The sequence below is a fragment of the Danio rerio genome, chromosome 2 (assembly GCF_049306965.1).
Source record: "Danio rerio strain Tuebingen ecotype United States chromosome 2, GRCz12tu, whole genome shotgun sequence".
Lineage (NCBI taxonomy): Eukaryota > Metazoa > Chordata > Actinopteri > Cypriniformes > Danionidae > Danio > Danio rerio.
The window spans coordinates 23,895,777-23,918,710 of record NC_133177.1 but is presented as its reverse complement, the minus strand read 5'-3'; the positions used below and the strand labels follow the sequence as shown (position 1 = coordinate 23,918,710).

At 34.7% G+C, this 22,934-nt stretch overlaps 2 protein-coding genes across 4 annotated transcripts in view; one reads left to right on the top strand and one right to left on the bottom strand.

The window, feature by feature from the left end:
• Nucleotides 1-391, top strand: part of LOC141378042 (nucleoprotein TPR-like) — an 84,605-nt gene extending 84,214 nt beyond the window's left edge. For all 3 annotated transcript variants that reach the window (XM_073924918.1, XM_073924908.1, XM_073924913.1), the window contains one exon: nucleotides 130-391. In XM_073924918.1, the coding sequence (XP_073781019.1) occupies nucleotides 130-182 (53 nt within the window). In that variant the 3' untranslated portion in view covers nucleotides 183-391. The remainder of the gene's footprint in view (nucleotides 1-129) is intronic.
• LOC141378041 (uncharacterized) lies at nucleotides 7-21,523 on the bottom strand. The gene is made up of 12 exons (XM_073924900.1): nucleotides 14,117-21,523; nucleotides 12,651-12,764; nucleotides 12,322-12,375; nucleotides 11,107-11,172; nucleotides 9,468-9,572; nucleotides 8,561-8,779; nucleotides 7,508-7,582; nucleotides 7,265-7,404; nucleotides 2,039-2,195; nucleotides 1,867-1,971; nucleotides 889-1,017; nucleotides 7-530 (listed from the first exon to the last, which is right to left on the bottom strand). The coding sequence occupies exons 1-4, from the start codon at nucleotides 21,326-21,328 to the stop codon at nucleotides 11,116-11,118; spliced, it is 7,437 nt and encodes a 2,478-aa protein (XP_073781001.1). The 5' UTR covers nucleotides 21,329-21,523; the 3' UTR covers nucleotides 7-530; nucleotides 889-1,017; nucleotides 1,867-1,971; nucleotides 2,039-2,195; nucleotides 7,265-7,404; nucleotides 7,508-7,582; nucleotides 8,561-8,779; nucleotides 9,468-9,572; nucleotides 11,107-11,115.
• Between the last annotated feature and the right edge of the window lie 1,411 nt (nucleotides 21,524-22,934).

Below are 22,934 nucleotides of genomic sequence, written 5' to 3'. Positions count from 1 at the left end.
ACTGCATTTGAAAGCTTTTCTGAGTTTTAATGAAGCAGAGAATATTGTAAATGCATACAGAAGCTTTCAGATTTGTTTTGGAGAAAACTTGTGGAAAAAAAAAATCTTGGTTTTAATTTTTTCTTGTAGGTTTTCCTCGTGGAGGTCGGGGTCGAGGGCTCAGCAGAGGCTCCCCTTTCTAAATCCAGCTGCATTTCCAGCGTCTGCCCGGCAGAAACACTGAGCTCACATCCGTGACTCTTCAAAACCATCAGCTCACTGCTGTTTTATGTTTAATGTTTGGTTTCAGTGTGCTTGAAATCATTGCTTTAGATTTGTTATTTTACATTTTGTGAGTAATCATCCTGATGCTATGTTTTGCTAATAAATGGAGAATCATTCTCGCAGAGCAGCTGCTGGCGCGGTTTGTTTAACGCTGGAGTTTTAGGCGCAGTGGAGCCACTTGGTGATGTCATTCTGCTGTGACGAGTGGCTGGCAGGAGCAGTCAAAGCAGGCAGATCACCGCTAATCTTGACGTTCAAGACTTTAGCTGTAAAAAGCACAGATATGGAGGTAATAAATGCGCCACTTCAAATGTCATAACTCAATTAATATCAGATTCATTACTATTACACAACTGAATATTACAAACACACTCCACTTTTAGGTATGTCATCTTTGTTGCTACAGTGTGCGTATTCACAAAGTTGCAGTTTTTTGACAGCATGACTAAGTATGGAATCATGGGAGTTGTCGTCTTCATTGCACAAATTGAGTGTTTTGGGCTATTAACGTATGATTTATGGAAATCGCTCTGGTTGCAAAGCATTTGGAATAATGAAAGTACACAAGTCAGCAATATATATAACACGTCTTGTCCCTTGCAAAACACTTATATTGTCACTTACGCCAGGAGAAAACAAGGTAATCGAAGCCATCAGACTTCCTGGGGTTGGGCATGGACACTGCTGATGACACAGCACTGGGAAAACCCTTCATTTTCAGCTTGATGTTGATCTCCCCTGATAGCTGGATTTCTGTCAAATGATACATAAGCAATCATGAATCGCATTTTATATCTTATTAGTAGTTGTGGTTAACGATATAAGGATTGACTCTTCTCAAAATGAAAATGTGTTCCAAACCTGTATGACAAGTGTGTCCAAACTCGGTGCTGTAGGGCCGGTGTCCTGCAATTTTTAGTTCCAACCCCAATTAAACACACCTGAGCCAGCTAATCAAGCTCTTTCTTGGTGTACTATAAACCTCCAGGCAGGTGTGTTAAAAGAAGTTGGAGCTAAACTGTGCAGGACATTGGCCCTCCAGGACTGAGTTTGGACACCCTCTGCTGTATGAGTTGCTTTTTCCTGAAGATATTTTGAAGAATGCTGGTCAGGATTTTTTATTTTTTTTTGTCCTACTATGGAAGTCGATCGATGGCCAGCAACCAGCATTCTTTAAAATATCTTTCGTTGTGTTCAACAGAAGAAAGAAACTCAAAGGTCTGAAACGACATGAGGGAAAATAAATGGAAGTAAATTAAATTTTAAGAAAGTGATCTCCAGTAATCCAGTGAATGCTGCTAAAATAGAACTTCTATTTATATTTTAATGCTTTATTTTCCCCCATTTTGAGTACTGGTAAATTGAAAGGCTTGTTGTGGGGTGAGGAAAACTAAAACATGTTTATTAATGTTTTATTTCAAGCTGCCACATTTATTTCAGTGGTAGATCATCTTTTTACCATTTTCCTTTTTTTTTTAAAGTGTTCATAAACCATAACAGAGCCTTTTTTTCCTGGAAAATATGTTTTTTAAATGCCTTCCAAGCACTTATTAATACAAATTATTTACCTTAATTCAGCATTAAAAACTACTTTAAGATTACCTGCTTGTTTGCCATTTTTGGAGGGCTTGTCAGCATTTTTAGACCTCTTCCCACTGCAATTTGGTCCACTTCCAGGAGGAAAAGAGAGTTTCTGAACTTTACCCCCTAAATAGAAAATACAAATTGAAAATGCAAAATAGAAACACATGAGGCAGATGGCTCTATTCAGCACCTTTCTTGAAGAAGTAGACCGATTCGGGCCTCTTTCTGGTGGCTGGGACTGGGAGAGCAGCAGTGATGTCACCGCTGAGCCCACCGAAATCTTGCGACACAGATCTGGGATATCCAGACTCCAAAACCCCATTCTCAAAACTCCAGTAACTGTCACCCTTAGTAAGAGAAAATATACAGTTCAGTCTTAAGTTGTGTAAAATAGTTGATTACTGTACTGTATTTGAGAATTTATACTTTATTGAGTTAAAAGTACAAGTAGTCTGATCTGTAATTGACAACATCTCTAAAGAAAAACTGTTTTTGTTTATTCTTAATAGGGCTGTAACGATACACCAAACCCACGATTCGGTTCGTATCACGATTTTTGACCCACGATTCGATTCGTATCACGATTTTTTATTTTATTTTTTTCGTGTGGGGTGGGAAAAAAAAAGATTTTTAAAACTATTTTAATAAAATAACATTTGAAAAATCTTTATAAACTAAACATCAAAGAACAATATTAACTATGCAAATTATTAACAATATAAATAGCCATATATAAAATAAATAAATAGCCAAAGCTATATCACTTCTGTTTTCTTTGTAACAAAATACTGTTGAAAAACCAAACTAATTTCCATTGTTTAGATGGTTCAAGCATGTTGAAAATTATTTTTCAATCAAGTTCTCTTGCATAGAAAAAGTAAATTAAATAGCTAGGGATGCTCATTTCGTTAATTTTGCTAACCGACAACCGCCGCTAATCGGTTATTAACGGTGAACTGGTCAGATTACTATTAATTTTATATTAAACAAATTGACGTGTCTATTTTGTGTATGACACATTAAATATTGCATTTTAAAATACTGATTTATTTTTATATATTAATAGCGGAACAGAACAACAGAGCATCTTCACGCACCTGCAGTGTTTAGCACAGAAGAGCAGAATAATCTAAATGAAATGAATAAAATAAATAGGACTGCCCTAAATTATTTTCACTTAAATAATTAATTTATATTACAAAACGAAAATACTGACTGATTCTTTTTAATAACCGGCATAGGCTTTTTTTTCCAATCATATGTTTATTTCTTCCGTCAAATAAAAATCGCAGACTTCCTCAAATTGCTTGCTCCACGGAAAATATGCATTTATTTAATGCCCCGCTGTTATTATTATAATCACAAAACCTTTTACATTGTAATAGAAATCCTTATTTTAAAGATTATGTCATGATATAGTCTATGGTTTCCTCTCTCTCCCTCGCGGTTCAAGTGCGCGCGCTGCCTGATGAAAAGACAACAACACGCGCGCATATGTAGACTTTTTGTAAACAGATTGTTTAAATATGATATTGCTTTATCTGCGTACATGCTTTAAGCTGTAAAATAATAAGTAAAGCCTATTTGTTGCGTTTATTACGCAGATCCAGGTCAACATAAGCGCTGGTTCTGCATCAACAGGTCTGTATCAAACAGCAATATTCTTCTTCTATTTTGCTTCTTTAGCAAATGTGTCTGTAGGCACGGGTTATACGTTATCATCCCGCAAATTAAGTATGCCTTGCAGTTAAACAAGTGGCCGAAAACAAGGCGCACCTTACTGCCTTTATGTTGACAAGGAAAAAAGAAGAGGCTGGTCCTCTTATAAACGACTGAATCAGCTGGGTATCGATTGTGCAAAAGTGTTGCTGTCTGTGTTGTTACAATTTTAATATTTAATACTATTGTGATATTCAAGATTTGTATATTCATACAGCTCTGGATAACTTAAAACAACGATTAGGCCTTCAGAGCGGTGTTAATGCGTCCTGAAGTAAAGCGAAACGGCTATAAACTCCAGCAAGATAGAGTGATTATATGCAGAGCCATATACCTTTATCTCTAAATAAAGTAGGCTATAACTATAGAAACTGTGTTTATTTTAACTGAAAGCTTCGTCATGTTTTCTGACCTCACGCACCTGTCAGTCAGCACTCCCAAAGGTTCAAACAGAAAGCGCACTGCACGGTTACAGAAATGTTTGGCTGTTACCTGACATCTGATGAATGCCCATCCCTCTCTGCGCAGCCACATTAACAGTGTGAGCAAATCATCGTATATGCGCTAAAAATCCGGCCGCTTTGACAGCATTGGCAATGTTTCTGGCGTTGTCGGTTGTCAAGCGGGGTTAAGCTGGTTTTGTTTTTGATATTCTTGACACATTCAGACGGTCCCTTACTAAGAGCTCCGTGCGAGCTCTCCCGGCTAAATATTGCTAGGGCTTAAACGGAGCAGTGCTTGTAATGTCGAACGAAAAAAGTGTTTATTAGCTCAACTTTTGCAGGCACGCGTGACGTTATTGGAAAGGTATCACGGGGTGGGTGTGTCGCGATTCTTCCTTATTACACCGCGACACAGGATCGTAGATCTGAGTGTCGCGATTTCGATTTTATATCGTGTATCGTTACAGCCCTAATTCTTAACATTTTGTTTTCTTCTTTCATATGCACATTAAAGGTGGCACGGTGGCTCAGCGGTTCGCACTGTCGCCTCACGGTATGAGTGTGTGTGAATGCGAGTGTGTATTTTTCCCAATACTGGGTTGTGGCTGGAGGGGCATCTGCTGTGGGAAACATATACCTGATGAATAAGATGATGATGCACATTAAATATGATAAACAAATGTTCATGCTTAAAGTGATAGTTCACCCAATTGTGACAATCGTCGCCATTTACTCTTTCACTTGTTTCAAACCTGTATGCATTTCTTTTGTCGAACACAAACGGTATTTTGAAGAAAGCTGGAAACCTGTAACCACTGACTATAATAGTATTTGTTTTTCCTACTATGGAAGTCAATGGCTACAGCTTTCCCACATTTTCAAAATATTGTCTTTTGTGTTTAACAGAATAATAAAAACACAATGTTTTTGTTAATTTTGTGTGAACTATCCCTTTAACATGTATGATCAAGTCCATTGTTTCAGCTTGTTATACTGCTTATACAGCTTAAAAAATGTCAATTTAAAAAAACTATTTGTAAGAAATTTGATCAGTGCTACATAGAATAAAACAAATATCCTAAATCCAGTACATCCACAAACATTTTCAAGTCTTAATGTTTTCTGTAGCTTAATTTCTATTAGTTATCTGTTAAGTATACTGGAGTGTTTTTATTCAATCAGTTATTTGATGATTTAAATGTTACAAATCTCCCCAAAGGTTTAAAGGAACATTCTGTGATTTTCCAATAATAAATGGCGTTGAGAAACTGAATGACCCTTTAAATGGATAGAAAATTGACTCAAAAAATAAAAATAAAAACTGTTCCAAACCTTTGAGTCGCATGGCCAAAATCACACTTATGTAAAAAAGAAGCTTTTAATTATAATTAAGTACGTAAGATGTATTTAACCTTTAATTGTTGTCGTTTAGACTATAAATGTTATAAGCCATTGCCATTTTTCGTCCCTACCTCCACTTAATCTGACAAATTACTTTGACATTTATTTTTTGCAAAACATCTACATGGTTAAACGAAAATGTCCCCTCATAATTTGTATTTATTTTTTATTTTTTGGAAAAAAAAAAAAAAGTACATTGACATCTTAAAGAGCCCGTATCATGGGTTTTTGAAAATAACCTTCCATCCAGTGTGTAATCCACAGCTCCGAGTGAAGTGAAATATCCAGTCAAGGCTTAAATCTGAAAGTGCACCGTTCAAAACTATTGATTCATCTATAAAAGAGTCGACTCATTTGTTGCATGCGCAGACCCGGGAAAATTGATACCCCCGGCCCCACCCACAAACACTGTAGAAAGAAAAAGAGGAAGACAAACACAGTAGCAGATTCCGGCTGAATCATGTTGCGAAGACACTGTGCTCTGAGGTGTGAGAAAGAGTTTGTGAAGAAGTGTCTTTTTCCCAACCTAAATATGAGGCTGTGAAGAGTCAGTGGTTGATGTTTATTTTTGCAAAAATACCTGAGCATTATAGCCCCAACCTTGTGCAGTGTTCCCGTCAATTTTTGACGAGCGCTTCAGCAATCTAGACACTTAAAAAGGGGAATTTATCGGCCGTTTGTTTAAAAAGAGGGATCAGAAAGACTATTGATGTATTTGACTTTGTCAGAGCTTGACAAGAACCTTACAGTACATGTTCATGGATCAGTTTCTTCCACCATTTCACAAGTGTTAGTGATTACGATTAAATTGGTTGCCTCCTTGTTTTCTCTATCGTGCAAATTATGTATTTAATTGTTTTGTTACTTGTAACCGCTTGAACTGTATCTGGTTATCTCTTTTATATTTATCATATTTTATTATATTATATATTTTTATTTTTATATATTTTATTTTATTATATATATTTATTATATTATCTGCTCTGTATCACATTAAGACCACATTGAAAACGCAACGCGTGGCGCTTTGTTTATGGATTTAAATACATTTGTGAGCTTACGATCCACTGCTGTTTGTTGTTGCTAAGGCCACCGTCAGCTGTTTCTACACAGGTGCAGTGGTCAAGTTTTAAATTAGTTCAGCTTTTGCCACTGTGAGGATTAATATTGAATGTGTGTCATAGTTAAGAATAAAGCAATATGCTGGTGTTAAACTGCATTGCTTTAATGCACTCCTGCATTGGGCTCACACACACTCTGCAGTCTGACTACTTCAAAATTGTTGATAAGCGGTGGTGGGCATTTGCGCGCTGAACGCAGTCGACCAATCACAACAGACTGGATCATCGAACCAATCAGTGAAGATTAGCATCGCACTAAAGAGGGGTTTGTGAACAAATGAACCACTGAATGAATCATATGGGAGCCGTTGGGATAATTAGGTAAAAATAAATGCTTATTATAAGACCATGAAAGTGTTTTTTGACCTGCATGCATATCAGCCTGTTGTTGGAGACCCCCAAAACCAAAACATGACCCTTTTTAATGCACAATAGGCATAACTTAAGTATTAAAAGCTTTATTCTTTACATTTACTTAAGTGTATTTTTGGTCATGCAGCTAGACGGACATCTGCCACAAATAAAACAAATGCTAGAGTAACTGGTGGTTCATTCCTGATCCAAAGCAGGCACTAACCCAAAAAGCAGTGAGTGAGTATTTGTGGCCAGATACTTTTAACATAGTTTTCATGTAGTATCTGTATTTTCACTTGAGAGTATCATTTTGTAGTATTTTCTAAACTCACGGTTGCAAATAAAAGTACTGACGTTGTTTCGGGTGTTCTCCAGTACCTTGATGATGTAGGTCTTGCCCTGGCAGTTGCAGCGTGTGAAGGCTGTGTCAATGGGTGACGGGACGCCTAGTTCTTCAGTGATTCTGCGAGCAGGACCAGCCCTTCTGGTCTTAGGGTTCAGCAGCCAGAAAAAATGACCTGGGATGGACAAGACTTCACTTAATGTCTCTAAGTGAATACTTAAGACATAATGTCTTAAAGTTATACCCAAACAATATGGAGGAAAATGCAGAATGTGTACCTCTGAAAACAATAATGGAGCCGTTGAAAAGAGCAGCCATTCCATCAATGACAACTCCACTGCAGAGATTGGGCCCTGAGGCACAGAGATCAACCTTTAATATCTTTCATCAATAATTTGGAAAAGTTAAGATTTAAGATATTGTTGCCATTTTAACCAAGCTATGATACTAATTTCGTTTTAATTTTTATTGGTCATGATGACAGGACATAATATTTTACTAGTTAGCCATTATTAACACAGCCCCAACTCAGCATATTTAAATGAGCATGTGATTCTTTCAGTAAAGACACTGGGGTGTCTTGCCATGATCAGTCATCCTGTGAAAATTTTATTTCTTTTTAAATATTTCCCAAGTGCTGTTTAGCGGAGCTGTTTTTTTTTCAACGTAATATTTTTAAACCTAATTTCTACTAACAAATTAATTTAGTCTCAGTAAATAATGTGGTTTATCCCTTTAACCCCCCCCCCCCCCCCCCCCACCCCCCCTCCCTTATCGTAAAGAGCAGGGGTGTAACCCCGGTGTCCTGGCCAAATTCCTTTCATCAGCCCTTACGCACCATGTCCTCCCAAACATCCCTATCCACCGAACTGGCTCTATCAATGACCAATTTATTTAAAACCATTATCAAAATAAAACAAAATTTTTGAATGCTAAATCATCTTTATTTTTTTGAAATACGTCATAAAATATTAAATTCTCATTTAAAAATGAATAACTATTCTTGTTTTTTTTTTTCAATAAAACCAAAATCAACTGTAGTAGCGCAACTCGATTATGTGTTTTTATTTATTTTTGTAAACCAAAAATGCTGTGTGTGTGTAAACCATTATTTAAAACAGTCATTCTTTAAATGACTTCAACAGTCATTTATTAGTTAATAAAAATATTATTAGAAATACTTGGGAGAATATTTGAAAAATAATCTAAATTTCACAGCAGGTCTAATAATTTTGCCTTTAGAAAATGAATATGTTAAATAATTATAATAAATCATTTAAAATATTTAGAAATGCTGGTGTTCATTTTAAATGTATCAGCAGTTTTTAAACCTGGTCTAGCAGGGCTGCTGTCCGCTGGAGCCTGAGCGATGTCTGCAGGAGTGCTGGGTCTGCCTGAACTGCTGGATGGCCTGTCTGCTTGCCCGCTGATGGAGAGAGACACCTGCACCGGTACAGCTTGTGGATTCTCAGAGGAAGCCCCTGCTGGCTGGAGGGGAGCAGCAGCATCCGATTCTGCCAGATGCAATTCAGAAGGACTGGAAGACAAACCTGTGACAGTATGTGAGTCGTTCAGTTTATATTCTGAAGCATGTGCTAAAACTTACATTTATTTATTAAGCAGACACTTTCATGCAAATAAAGAAACAAAGAAGCACTTAAAATCACCAGCGAGCAGCAATAAATAAATGCCATGACAAATCTAAGTTTAGCAGTATTTGTGTGTGTAAGTAAAATAAAATGTTTGTAGGTTTGCATTAGGGTTGCACAAATGTACATCATGTTAATATGCAAGATATGCAATATACAGTTGAAGTCAGAATCATTACCCCCCCTGAATTTTTGGCCCACCAACCAAAAAAATTAGCTTAAAGGGGCTAATAATTTTGTCTTTAAAATGGTGTTTAAAAAAATAACAACGGCTTTTATTCTAGCCATATTAAAACAAATAAGACTTTCTCCAGAAGGAAACATATTATCAGACATACTGTGAAAATTTCCTGAATCTGTTAAACATACTTTGGGAAATATTTAATTAAGGAAGGTAAAAACAAATTCAAAGGGGGGCTAATAATTCTCACTTCAACTTTATGTATCGCTGACACATGTGAAAATGTACATTTATTTTATGCAGGGATTGTAAATTTGAACAAGCAGATGGGGCCTTGCTATCTTTATCCCCACCTCCCCAGTAGTTGTTGTTCTGCTATTGGCTATCTTTTTTTAATCAGTCTGTTACCAGGGATGTCAGAGGCGGACAGAGGAGTATAGGGGCCGTCCTGAGACACATCACCAGCAAGGAACGGAGAGGCAGATGGAGTCATCAAATTATTCAGTCCACTCCCTGAAAAAAAAGTTATAAGCTACTGATAAAAATGAGTTGGTAATTTTTTTCCTAACACAATTAAACTGGTAACTAACAAGCATTTGACACTAAAGAAATTTATTATGTTAAATAATGCAATTTCAATGTATCTTCAGTTTTTGACTTTGAGAAAAATAAAAAAAATTGGGCACTCTCAGAAATAAAGGTGCACAGGCGGACAATGAGGCAACATCGTTTCGAAAGGCGTTTGTAGGTTCCATATTAATACCTTAGAGGTACATATTACACAAGACGATAGTGTATCTTTGAAACATTTAAGTGCTAATATGTATCCTACCTTTAAAGTACCAAAAATGTACACTTTAGGTACAAAAATACATCTTTTGAAAATGTAGGAAAAAATAACTGAATTATTTTTCAGAAGCAAATAGACTGAGAATGTGAAAGTGAAAGAAAACATGGTAATTTCAAGTTCTCAGTCCATTCGCTTCTAAAAATAACATCTTTTAATAATAAATAATTTTATTAAATTAAAAACTAAATTTCTCTAAATGTGAGTTTGCATGTTCTCCCCACGTTCGCATGGGTTTCCTCCGCGTACTCCAGTTTCCCCCACAAGTCCAGAGACATGCGGTATAGGTGAATTGGGTAGGCTAAATTGTTTATAGTGTATTAGTGTGAATGAGTGTGTATGGGTGTTTCCCAGGGATGGATTGCAGCTGGAAGGGCATCCGCTGCATAAAACATGTGCTGGATAAGTTGGCAGTTCATTCCGCTGTGGCGACCCCAGGTTAATAAAGGGAATAAGCCAAAAAGAAACTAAATGAATGAATGAGTTTCTCTAAATGTGTCACTGTTGAACAGCCCAAATTCAGGACACACACAGTTTTTAACCAAATTAATACTATTTACTCAATTCAATTCAGCTTTATTTGTATAGCGCTTTTACAAGTAGATTGTGTCAAAGCAGCTTCACATAAATGTTCATAGTAACAGGATCAGGGTAGTTCAGTTTTTAGTGTTTAAGTTTAGTTTAGCTCAGTTAAGTGTGGTTTGAAGTCATTATTGAGAGTCCAAACACTGAAGAGCAAATTCATTGATGAGTAGCTTTTCAGATCCTGAACCATGCAAGCCAGTGGCGACAGCGGAGAGGGAAAAAAACTTCACCAATAGGAGAGTGAAGAAAAAAAACCTTGAGCATAAATCTTTCAAACTACGACTTTCAAATTAAACGTGAACAATGTTTCATGTTTTAATGGTGCATCATTATGCATACATATTCACGTTTATAATCAAAATGTACTAAACATTTAGTTTATTTCATTAAGTCAAAAATTTAAAAACATTGAGTCAAAAACAGACCTAAATGCATAATCCTTTATAATTCATAAAAAAATGTGTGTGCTAAATCAGGATATTAGATTTCAGGAGGATCATAAGAGAGGAAAGACAAATAAATACAGATTAAGAGTATAAAAGATTCTTTCAAAGAAAAGAATACACATAAGGTTTTATATAACCATAGTACACATATATTTTGATGTGAGCTCACCATATCTCATCACATCTGGGTTTTGCTGAGCTGCAAGACATGCTGCAATACACTCCTCAGTATAATCTACAAAACAGCAAACAAAAATACATGTTGTCTTTATTCAGTCTAAAATGAATATAAACTAAGTACTACAGGGGCTCCAGTCAGAATGCATCCCCACTGTTTCTTATTTCAAGAAGAAAGAATACAAATCTGTTAAAGGATGACTGCTGCTTGATATTTACTCATAATTCATTGTCAGATTGACTCTTTATGATCCATCTTGATCTCCAAAATGAAACGTATCTGCACCTTTCACCTCACTCTCACGATCGTCTGAAAGTTCTTAGAGGCTCACATAGGCTTCAGATCAGGAATCTTTGCTGTAATTAGCTTTCTGAGTATTAGTGAGCACTTAAATCACTGTAATTCCTATTGTTCTGGATTAGAATCTGCTCTGAAGTAGGAACTAAATTAGTTCCCCAAATGGTGTTCCTAGTACATGACTTATAGCAGGTACTTCGATCAATAGTTCTAGAACTATATAAAAATAAGTTCTTCTGGTGTGAAAGCCCTTATAATGACTTTCTGCACAGCACCTAGAGAAGGGGTTCCCAAAATTTCCAGCCCATGAACTCCATAGTAACAATGTCAGTGACTTGCGACCCCCACTATTTTTGAAGGTGGTAATAAACATAAACGATCAACACGCAATGGCTCACGCACATCAATAGACCTATATAAACACAAGCATGTTGACAGCACAAAAAAGTGCAGCAGTCTAATTTTTGTATAGTCAATCATTCATTTCTTTAATTTAACCTCATCTAATTAGATTAGTGGGATCTGCTGCAATTGACGAGATTGCTGTGTTGTTAATCTAGTGTAAAAACCCCATGGGTCATGAAAAAAAATATATATCGAAAAGGCCAATAGCTTTTTATTAGCATTTTGTATTTTTAATATAACTATAACAAAAATCTTCTGTAGGTTATGAATAAAATATGGCAATTTTAATAGATTATTAAAATTTTAATAGACTATTAAAATGTATTCGATTTTTGGAAATTACCAAGAGACACCCTCTCATTGTCCACGACCTCTAGTTTGAGAACCACTGATTTAGAGTTTCTACTACACCCATTCAGCCCTAAAGGCTCCCAAAAGCTGCTTAAAACAAACAAATCTGTAGTTGTAATGAAAGGAGAATCAAATAAACATTAAAAAAAACACCTGCTGGTTTGTTTGGTTTGGAGCTTCTTGGAGCTTGCAAATGGGAGAAAGCATCTGAAAAAGACAAGAATGCAGTCAAAACAGACAGACAACTGAAATATGAGTTGGAAAATCTGGGTCAAATATGAAAAAAGTTAATGTTCATTAAACAGCAAGTCTTATACAGCTGAATTTATTTATTGTTTACATTTTTGTCCATTAGAATGTGTCTTTTTTTTAATGAATTTATCATACATTTGTAGAAGTAAAAATTGAACGTTTGCTAATAATCATTAGTTTACTGGGTCAGTAAAGTCGTGATGAGTGTAAGTTAATAAATGTCACCATACCGCAGTGTGTGCTGTAGTCTGGGCAGCAGGAGTTGTGGAGAACACAGCCAGAATCACACTCACACTGACGGCCACGGCGGAACGGCTCACCACAGCGACCTCTGCAGGACTCACCTGACAATTACACAACAATTATAGATCAAAAAATCTAGCATTTCACATATTAAATATAAATTTCTCAAGGATTTTATTCTGTCAATGTTGAAAACTGGTAACCACTGACATCCATAGTACGAAAAACTAATTGAAATCAATGGTTATCGGTTTCCTGCTTTCTTTAAAATAACTTCTATTATGTTTAAGGAACTCAAACAGGTTTGGAGCCAGTGAAGGGTAAGAAAATGATGAGAGGCTGCATTATGCCCTAAAATAAATGCATCCAAAAAATGTTCTTCTTTAAAGCCAGTTGCATGAACACAGACAACACATTAGGACATTATTTATGACAGATGCAAATTGGGACAGAGCATTTGTCAACTGAACTATTTTGAAAAAGTCACCCAAGTTAACCAATTGCTGCAACTTACTTAAAGTTACAACCAGTGTTTTTATAACCAGACAAACTTGTTAAGATGTAGGAATCAGCCCCAGGTTACACAAATCTATCTGCTGTGAAGTCTTTAATAATTTCACTAAAGTAAATGTAAAAAATATGACAGTCTCTTGAGCCAAATGACAGATTTCTTCACAGTTTTTATACTTCTTTAAACTGTCTGCTCCACCAAATGGTTGACCATATTTTGACTGTTTTTAATAACGACTTTTAAGGTCATTTAAAGTATGTCTGTTTTAAATAATGATTTACACACGCAGCATTGTGGTCTATAAAAACAACAACAACAAAAATGTTGCTCACCTGTTTTCTTTATTTCTTTATTTTTTTACAATAAAACCAAAATCATGTTAAATGAGAATCTAAAATATTTTATGGCATACTTATAAAAATAAAGAGGATTTAGTATTTAAAACTGTTTTATTCAGATGAAATATTTGTAAATGAATTTGTCTTACACTTCATATTTTCAGATTTTCATAGTATTAATGCTGGTACTTTTATTGAAATCTACCATTTGATAAAGGTTGATATTTTAGAAATTATAGGGTGTGTTGAAAAAAAAATGCATTGATTGTGTTAACTAGTGACATATAGGAGTTAAGAGATACAATCCAAATTTTTTTTTTTTCTTGCTGGGGCAGTTAAAGGGTTAAAAAAATGTTTTAAAACGACATTTTAATATATAGTCTCTAAATTATACGAAGACTTAAAAGCTTTATTCATTCACTCATTTTCTTTTCGGCTTAGCCCCTTTTTTATCCTGGGTCGCCACAGCAGAATGAACTGCCAACTTGTCCTTTATATGCTTTTCACAACAGATGTCCTTCCAGCCGCAACCCATCACTGGGAAACATCCACACACACTCATTCACACAGATAAACTACGGACAATTTAGCTTACCCAATTCACCTGTACGTCATGTTTTGGGACTTTGGGGGAAACCGGAGCACCCAGAGGAAACCCACACCAACAGGGAGAGAACATACAAACTCCACACAGAAACGCCAACTGATCAAGCTTCTGAATCTTCTTCTGAATCTTCTTCTGAATCTTCTTCTGAATCTTCTTCTTCTGAATCTTCTTCTGAATCTTCTTCTTCTGAATCTTCTTCTGAATCTGAATCATCTTCTTCTTCTTCTGAATCTTCTTCGGAATCTTCTTCTGAATCTGAATCATCTTCTTCTTCTTCTGAATCTTCTTCTGAATCTTCTGAATCTTCTTCTGAATCTTCTTCTTCTGAATCTTCTTCTGAATCTTCTTCTTCTGAATCTTCTTCTTCTGAATCTTCTTCTTCTTCTGAATCTTCTTCTGAATCTGAATCTTCTTCTTCTGAATCTTCTTCTTCTGAATCTTCTTCTTCTTCTGAATCTTCTTCTTCTGAATCTTCTTCTGAATCTTCTTCTTCTGAATCTTCTTCTTCTGAATCTTCTTCTTCTGAATCTTCTTCTTCTGAATCTTCTTCTTCTTCTGAATCTTCTTCTGAATCTGAATCATCTTCTTCTTCTGAATCTTCTTCTGAATCTTCTTTTGAATCTTCTTCTGAATCATCTTCTTCTTCTTCTGAATCTTCTTCTTCTGAATCTTCTTCTTCTGAATCTTCTTCTGAATCTTCTTCTTCTGAATCTTCTTCTGAATCTTCTTCTGAATCTTCTTCTGAATCATCTTCTTCTGAATCTTCTTCTGAATCTTCTTCTTCTGAATCTTCTTCTTCTGAATCTTCTTCTTCTGAATCTTCTTCTTCTGAATCTTCTTCTGAATCTTCTTCTGAATCTTCTTCTGAATCTTCTTCTTCTGAATCTTCTTCTTCTGAATCTTCTGAATCTTCTTCTGAATCTTCTTCTGAATCTTCTTCTTCTGAATCTTCTTCTTCTGAATCTTCTTCTTCTGAATCTTCTTCTGAATCTTCTTCTGAATCTTCTTCTGAATCTTCTTCTTCTGAATCTTCTTCTTCTGAATCTTCTGAATCTTCTTCTGAATCTTCTTCTGAATCTTCTTCTGAATCTTCTTCTTCTGAATCTTCTTCTGAATCTTCTTCTTCTGAATCTTCTTCTGAATCTGAATCATCTTCTTCTTCTTCTGAATCTTCTTCTGAATCTTCTTCTGAATCTTCTTCTTCTGAATCTTCTTCTGAATCTGAATCATCTTCTTCTTCTTCTGAATCTTCTTCTTCTTCTTCTGAATCTTCTTCTGAATCTTCTGAATCTTCTTCTTCTGAATCTTCTTCTGAATCTTCTGAATCTTCTTCTGAATCTTCTTCTGAATCTTCTTCTGAATCTTCTTCTGAATCTTCTGAATCTTCTTCTGAATCTTCTGAATCTTCTTCTGAATCTTCTGAATCTTCTTCTTCTTCTGAATCTTCTTCTGAATCTTCTTCTTCTGAATCTTCTTCTTCTGAATCTTCTTCTTCTGAATCTTCTTCTTCTTCTGAATCTTCTTCTGAATCTTCTTCTTCTGAATCTTCTTCTGAATCTTCTTCTGAATCTTCTTCTGAATCTTCTGAATCTTCTTCTGAATCTTCTGAATCTTCTGAATCTTCTGAATCTTCTTCTTCTTCTGAATCTTCTTCTGAATCTTCTTCTTCTGAATCTTCTTCTTCTGAATCTTCTTCTTCTGAATCTTCTTCTTCTTCTGAATCTTCTTCTGAATCTTCTTCTTCTGAATCTTCTTCTGAATCTTCTTCTTCTTCTGAATCTTCTTCTGAATCTTCTTCTTCTGAATCTTCTTCTGAATCTTCTTCTTCTTCTGAATCTTCTTCTTCTTCTGAATCTTCTTCTGAATCTGAATCATCTTCTTCTTCTGAATCTTCTTCTTCTTCTTCTTCTTCTTCTGAATCTTCTTCTTCTGAATCTTCTTCTTCTGAATTTTCTTCTTCTGAATCTTCTTCTGAATCTTCTGAATCTTCTTCTGAATCTTCTTCTGAATCTTCTTCTTCTGAATCTTCTTCTTCTGAATCTTCTTCTGAATCTTCTTCTGAATCTTCTTCTGAATCTTCTTCTTCTGAATCTTCTTCTTCTGAATCTTCTTCTGAATCTTCTTCTTCTGAATCTTCTTCTTCTGAATCTTCTTCTGAATCTGAATCTTCTTCTTCTGAATCTTCTTCTTCTGAATCTTCTTCTTCTGAATCTTCTTCTGAATCTTCTTCTTCTTCTGAATCTTCTTCTTCTGAATCTTCTTCTTCTTCTGAATCTTCTTCTTCTGAATCTTCTTCTGAATCTGAATCATCTTCTTCTTCTTCTGAATCTTCTTCTGAATCTTCTTCTGAATCTTCTTCTTCTGAATCTTCTTCTGAATCTTCTTCTTCTGAATCTTCTTCTGAATCTGAATCATCTTCTTCTTCTTCTGAATCTTCTTCTTCTTCTTCTGAATCTTCTTCTGAATCTTCTGAATCTTCTTCTTCTGAATCTTCTTCTGAATCTTCTTCTGAATCTTCTTCTGAATCTTCTGAATCTTCTTCTGAATCTTCTGAATCTTCTTCTGAATCTTCTGAATCTTCTTCTTCTTCTGAATCTTCTTCTGAATCTTCTTCTTCTGAATCTTCTTCTTCTGAATCTTCTTCTTCTGAATCTTCTTCTTCTTCTGAATCTTCTTCTGAATCTTCTTCTTCTGAATCTTCTTCTGAATCTTCTTCTGAATCTTCTTCTTCTTCTGAATCTTCTTCTGAATCTTCTTCTTCTGAATCTTCTTCTGAATCTTCTTCTTCTGAATCTTCTTCTTCTTCTGAATCTTCTTCTTCTTCTGAATCTTCTTCTGAATCTGAATCATCTTCTTCTTCTGAATCTTCTTCTTCTGAATCTTCTTCTTCTGAATCTTCTTCTGAATCTTCTGAATCTTCTTCTGAATCTTCTTCTTCTGAATCTTCTTCTTCTGAATCTTCTTCTGAATCTTCTTCTGAATCTTCTTCTGAATCTTCTTCTTCTGAATCTTCTTCTTCTGAATCTTCTTCTCCTTCTGCTGAATCATCTTCTTCTTCTTCTGAATCTTCTTCTGGATCTTCTTCTTCTTCTGAATCTTCTTCTTCTGAATCTTCTTCTTCTTCTGAATCTTCTTCTGAATCTTCTTCTTCTGAATCTTCTTCTGAATCTGAATCTTCTTCTTCTGAATCTTCTTCTTCTGAATCTTCTTCTTCTTCTGAATCTTCTTCTTCTGAATCTTCTTCTGAATCTGAATCATCTTCTTCTTCTTCTGAATCTTCTTCTGAATCTTCTTCTTCTGAATCTTCTTCTTCTGAATCTTCTTCTTCTGAATCTTCTGAATCTTCTTCTGAATCTTCTTCTGAATCTTCTTCTGAATCTTCTTCTTCTGAATTTTCTTCTGAATCTGAATCATCTTCTTCTTCTGAATCTTCTTCTGAATCTTCTGAATCTTCTTCTGAATCTTCGGAATCTTCTTCTTCTGAATCTTCTTCTGAATCTTCTTCTTCTTCTGAATCTTCTTCTGAATCTTCTTCTGAATCTTCTTCTGAATCTTCTGAATCTTCTTCTGAATCTTCTGAATCTTCTTCTTCTTCTGAATCTTCTTCTGAATCTTCTTCTTCTGAATCTTCTTCTGAATCTTATTCTTCTGAATCTTCTTCTTCTGAATCTTCTTCTGAATCTTATTCTTCTGAATCTTCTTCTTCTGAATCTTCTTCTTCTGAATCTTCTTCTTCTTCTGAATCTTCTTCTTCTGAATCTTCTTCTTCTGAATCTTCTTCTGAATCTTCTTCTGAATCTTCTTCTGAATCTTCTTCTGAATCTTCTTCTTCTGAATCTTCTTCTGAATCTTATTCTTCTGAATCTTCTTCTTCTGAATCTTCTTCTTCTGAATCTTCTTCTTCTTCTGAATCTTCTTCTTCTGAATCTTCTTCTTCTGAATCTTCTTCTGAATCTTCTTCTGAATCTTCTTCTGAATCTTCTTCTGAATCTTCTTCTTCTGAATCTTCTTCTGAATCTTCTTCTGAATCTTCTTCTTCTTCTGAATCTTCTTCTTCTGAATCTTCTTCTTCTGAATCTTCTGAATCTTCTTCTGAATCTTCTTCTGAATCTTCTTCTGAATCTTCTTCTTCTGAATCTTCTTCTGAATCTTCTTCTTCTGAATCTTCTTCTGAATCTGAATCATCTTCTTCTTCTTCTGAATCTTCTTCGGAATCTTCTTCTGAATCTTCTCCTTCTGAATCTTCTTCTGAATCTTCTTCTTCTGAATCTTCTTCTGAATCTGAATCATCTTCTTCTTCTTCTGAATCTTCTTCTGAATCTTCTGAATCTTCTTCTGAATCTTCTGAATCTTCTTCTTCTGAATCTTCTTCTGAATCTTCTTCTTCTTCTGAATCTTCTTCTTCTGAATCTTCTTCTTCTTCTGAATCTTCTTCTGAATCTGAATCTTCTTCTTCTGAATCTTCTTCTTCTGAATCTTCTTCTTCTTCTGAATCTTCTTCTGAATCTGAATCTTCTTCTTCTGAATCTTCTTCTTCTGAATCTTCTTCTTCTTCTGAATCTTCTTCTTCTGAATCTTCTTCTTCTTCTGAATCTTCTTCTTCTGAATCTTCTTCTTCTTCTGAATCTTCTTCTGAATCTTCTGAATCTTCTTCTGAATCTTCTTCTGAATCTTCTTCTGAATCTTCTTCTGAATCTTCTTCTTCTGAATCTTCTTCTGAATCTGAATCATCTTCTTCTTCTGAATCTTCTTCTGAATCTTCTGAATCTTCTTCTGAATCTTCGGAATCTTCTTCTTCTGAATCTTCTTCTGAATCTTCTTCTTCTGAATCTTCTTCTGAATCTTCTTCTGAATCTTCTTCTGAATCTTCTTCTGAATCTTCTTCTTCTTCTGAATCTTCTTCTGAATCTTCTTCTTCTGAATCTTCTTCTGAATCTTATTCTTCTGAATCTTCTTCTTCTGAATCTTCTTCTTCTGAATCTTCTTCTTCTGAATCTTCTTCTTCTTCTGAATCTTCTTCTGAATCTGAATCATCTTCTGAATCTGAATCTTCTTCTTCTGAATCTTCTTCTTCTGAATCTTCTTCTTCTGAATCTTCTTCTTCTTCTGAATCTTCTTCTTCTGAATCTTCTTCTGAATCTGAATCATCTTCTTCTTCTGAATCTGAATCATCTTCTTCTTCTTCTGAATCTTCTTCTGAATCTTCTGAATCTTCTTCTGAATCTTCTGAATCTTCTTCTTCTGAATCTTCTTCTGAATCTTCTTCTTCTTCTGAATCTTCTTCTTCTGAATCTTCTTCTTCTTCTGAATCTTCTTCTGAATCTGAATCTTCTTCTTCTGAATCTTCTTCTTCTGAATCTTCTTCTTCTTCTGAATCTTCTTCTGAATCTGAATCTTCTTCTTCTGAATCTTCTTCTTCTGAATCTTCTTCTTCTTCTGAATCTTCTTCTTCTGAATCTTCTTCTTCTTCTGAATCTTCTTCTTCTGAATCTTCTTCTTCTTCTGAATCTTCTTCTGAATCTTCTGAATCTTCTTCTGAATCTTCTTCTGAATCTTCTTCTGAATCTTCTTCTGAATCTTCTTCTTCTGAATCTTCTTCTGAATCTGAATCATCTTCTTCTTCTGAATCTTCTTCTGAATCTTCTGAATCTTCTTCTGAATCTTCGGAATCTTCTTCTTCTGAATCTTCTTCTGAATCTTCTTCTTCTGAATCTTCTTCTGAATCTTCTTCTGAATCTTCTTCTGAATCTTCTTCTGAATCTTCTTCTTCTTCTGAATCTTCTTCTGAATCTTCTTCTTCTGAATCTTCTTCTGAATCTTATTCTTCTGAATCTTCTTCTTCTGAATCTTCTTCTTCTGAATCTTCTTCTTCTGAATCTTCTTCTTCTTCTGAATCTTCTTCTGAATCTGAATCATCTTCTGAATCTGAATCTTCTTCTTCTGAATCTTCTTCTTCTGAATCTTCTTCTTCTGAATCTTCTTCTTCTTCTGAATCTTCTTCTTCTGAATCTTCTTCTGAATCTGAATCATCTTCTTCTTCTGAATCTTCTTCTGAATCTTCTTCTGAATCTTCTTCTGAATCATCTTCTTCTTCTTCTGAATCTTCTTCTTCTGAATCTTCTTCTTCTGAATCTTCTTCTGAATCTTCTTCTGAATCTTCTTCTTCTGAATCTTCTTCTGAATCTTATTCTTCTGAATCTTCTTCTTCTGAATCTTCTTCTTCTGAATCTTCTTCTTCTTCTGAATCTTCTTCTGAATCTTCTTCTTCTGAATCTTCTTCTGAATCTTCTTCTGAATCTTCTTCTTCTTCTGAATCTTCTTCTGAATCTTCTTCTTCTGAATCTTCTTCTGAATCTTCTTCTTCTGAATCTTCTTCTTCTTCTGAATCTTCTTCTTCTTCTGAATCTTCTTCTGAATCTGAATCATCTTCTTCTTCTGAATCTTCTTCTTCTGAATCTTCTTCTGAATCTTCTTCTGAATCTTCTTCTGAATCTTCTTCTGAATATTCTTCTGAATCTTCTTCTTCTGAATCTTCTTCTTCTGAATCTTCTTCTGAATCTTCTTCTGAATCATCTTCTTCTTCTTCTGAATCTTCTTCTGAATCTTCTTCTGAATCTTCTTCTTCTGAATCTTCTTCTGAATCTTCTTCTTCTGAATCTTCTTCTTCTGAATCTTCTTCTGAATCTTCTTCTTCTGAATCTTCTTCTTCTGAATCTTCTTCTGAATCTTCTTCTTCTGAATCTTCTTCTTCTGAATCTTCTTCTGAATCTTCTTCTGAATCTTCTTCTGAATCTTCTGAATCTTCTTCTTCTTCTGAATCTTCTTCTGAATCTTCTGAATCTTCTTCTTCTTCTGAATCTTATTCTTCTGAATCTTCTTCTTCTGAATCTTCTTCTTCTGAATCTTCTTCTTCTTCTGAATCTTCTTCTTCTGAATCTTCTTCTTCTTCTGAATCTTCTTCTGAATCTTCTTCTTCTGAATCTTCTTCTGAATCTTCTTCTGAATCTTCTTCTTCTTCTGAATCTTCTTCTTCTTCTGAATCTTCTTCTGAATCTGAATCATCTTCTTCTTCTGAATCTTCTTCTTCTGAATCTTCTTCTGAATCTTCTTCTGAATCTTCTTCTGAATCTTCTTCTGAATCTTCTTCTGAATCTTCTTCTTCTGAATCTTCTTCTTCTGAATCTTCTTCTGAATCTTCTTCTGAATCATCTTCTTCTTCTTCTGAATCTTCTTCTGAATCTTCTTCTGAATCTTCTTCTTCTGAATCTTCTTCTGAATCTTCTTCTTCTGAATCTTCTTCTTCTTCTGAATCTTCTTCTTCTGAATCTTCTTCTTCTGAATCTTCTGAATCTTCTTCTGAATCTTCTTCTGAATCTTTTTTTTTTTTTTTTTTTTTTTTTCAGGGATTGATTTTTTTTTTTTTTTTTTTTTTTTATTAAAGAGGTCAATCAAATACAATTACATACATAGAGACAAAAAATACAAATAAATAAAAAAATGCACAGAAATACACACAAGGACAAATAAACGCCAGGGTAACAAAAATAGGACTGATGAAATAAAGTTACATCTTAAAGAGACACAAAAGAAGAATATAAGGATACCGTTTTTGTTGCTTTTGGATGAAGAGAATGCTGGATAGTTTCCAAATATTGGTCTAGGTCGATTTTGAATAGATCAAAAAAAGGTTTAGAGCCACTAAACTTCTGTTTGTGAATATGAAACTTGGCTAATAGAATACACAAATTAACTACATATACTTTTTCCATGTTTTCTTTTAAGTCATCAAATAATCCAAAGAATATAACTTTAAAAGAAAAGGAAAAGTCACTCATAATATAAGATTGAATAAAGATCAACAAATCTGACCAAAATCTCTCTGTGAAGGAGCACTGCCAGAACAAATGAATAGAGTCTTCCTCCGAAGAGTGACAGAATGAGCAGTTTAAGTCAATGTCAGGCTTATATTTCTGAAGACAGACCTTTGTAGGATAACATTTGTGAATTAATTTAAATGTTACTTCTTTTACTTTATTTGTAATCAGATACTTGTGAGGCAAAGTCCATACTTTCTCCCATGGAATATTTTCAATAGTGTTGTTCCAATAAGGTATTACATAAGGGATTGTTATGATCTCTCTCTGGAAGAGGCCTCTAATTTTACAGTTATTTTTTTGTTGGTCTGCTGAAAAACACACACTTCCAACCATTGTGTCGATTAAATTCAGGGAGTGAGTGTGTGGCCATGGTAGTGTAACATCTTGCATTAGAATAAACACGCCAGAAGGGATAGAGTTTACAACAATGGCATATTCACTAGGAGTAGCAGGAATGTTAAACTTCTGTAAGAAATCTGGATAGTTGTAAAGTCTGCCTTCTGAGTTAAAGAGCTGGCCAACTAAAAGAAAGTTGTTTTTAAACCAATTTTCAAAATAGAGTGATTTATTTTTGTAAAGAATGTCTTTATTATTCCATAAATAATATCTGTGTGGAGAAAAGTTATGCTTGTATATTAGAGACCAGGCCAAGAGCATCTGCTTATGAAAATTGGAGAGTTTGATCGGTATCTTCAAAACATTATAATTACAAAGTAAAAGAAAATTTAAACCACCAACTTTGGAGAAAATATAATTAGGGATAATATTCCAGAGTGAGTGGGGATTTTTAAGAAAGTTTTTGAGCCAATTAATTTTAAAGGTGTTGTTTAACGTAGTAAAATCTAGATAATTCAGTCCTCCTTGTTTTATGGGGTTCATTATTACTGATTTCTTAATTAGGTGAATTTTGTTTTTCCAGACAAATTTATTTAACATGC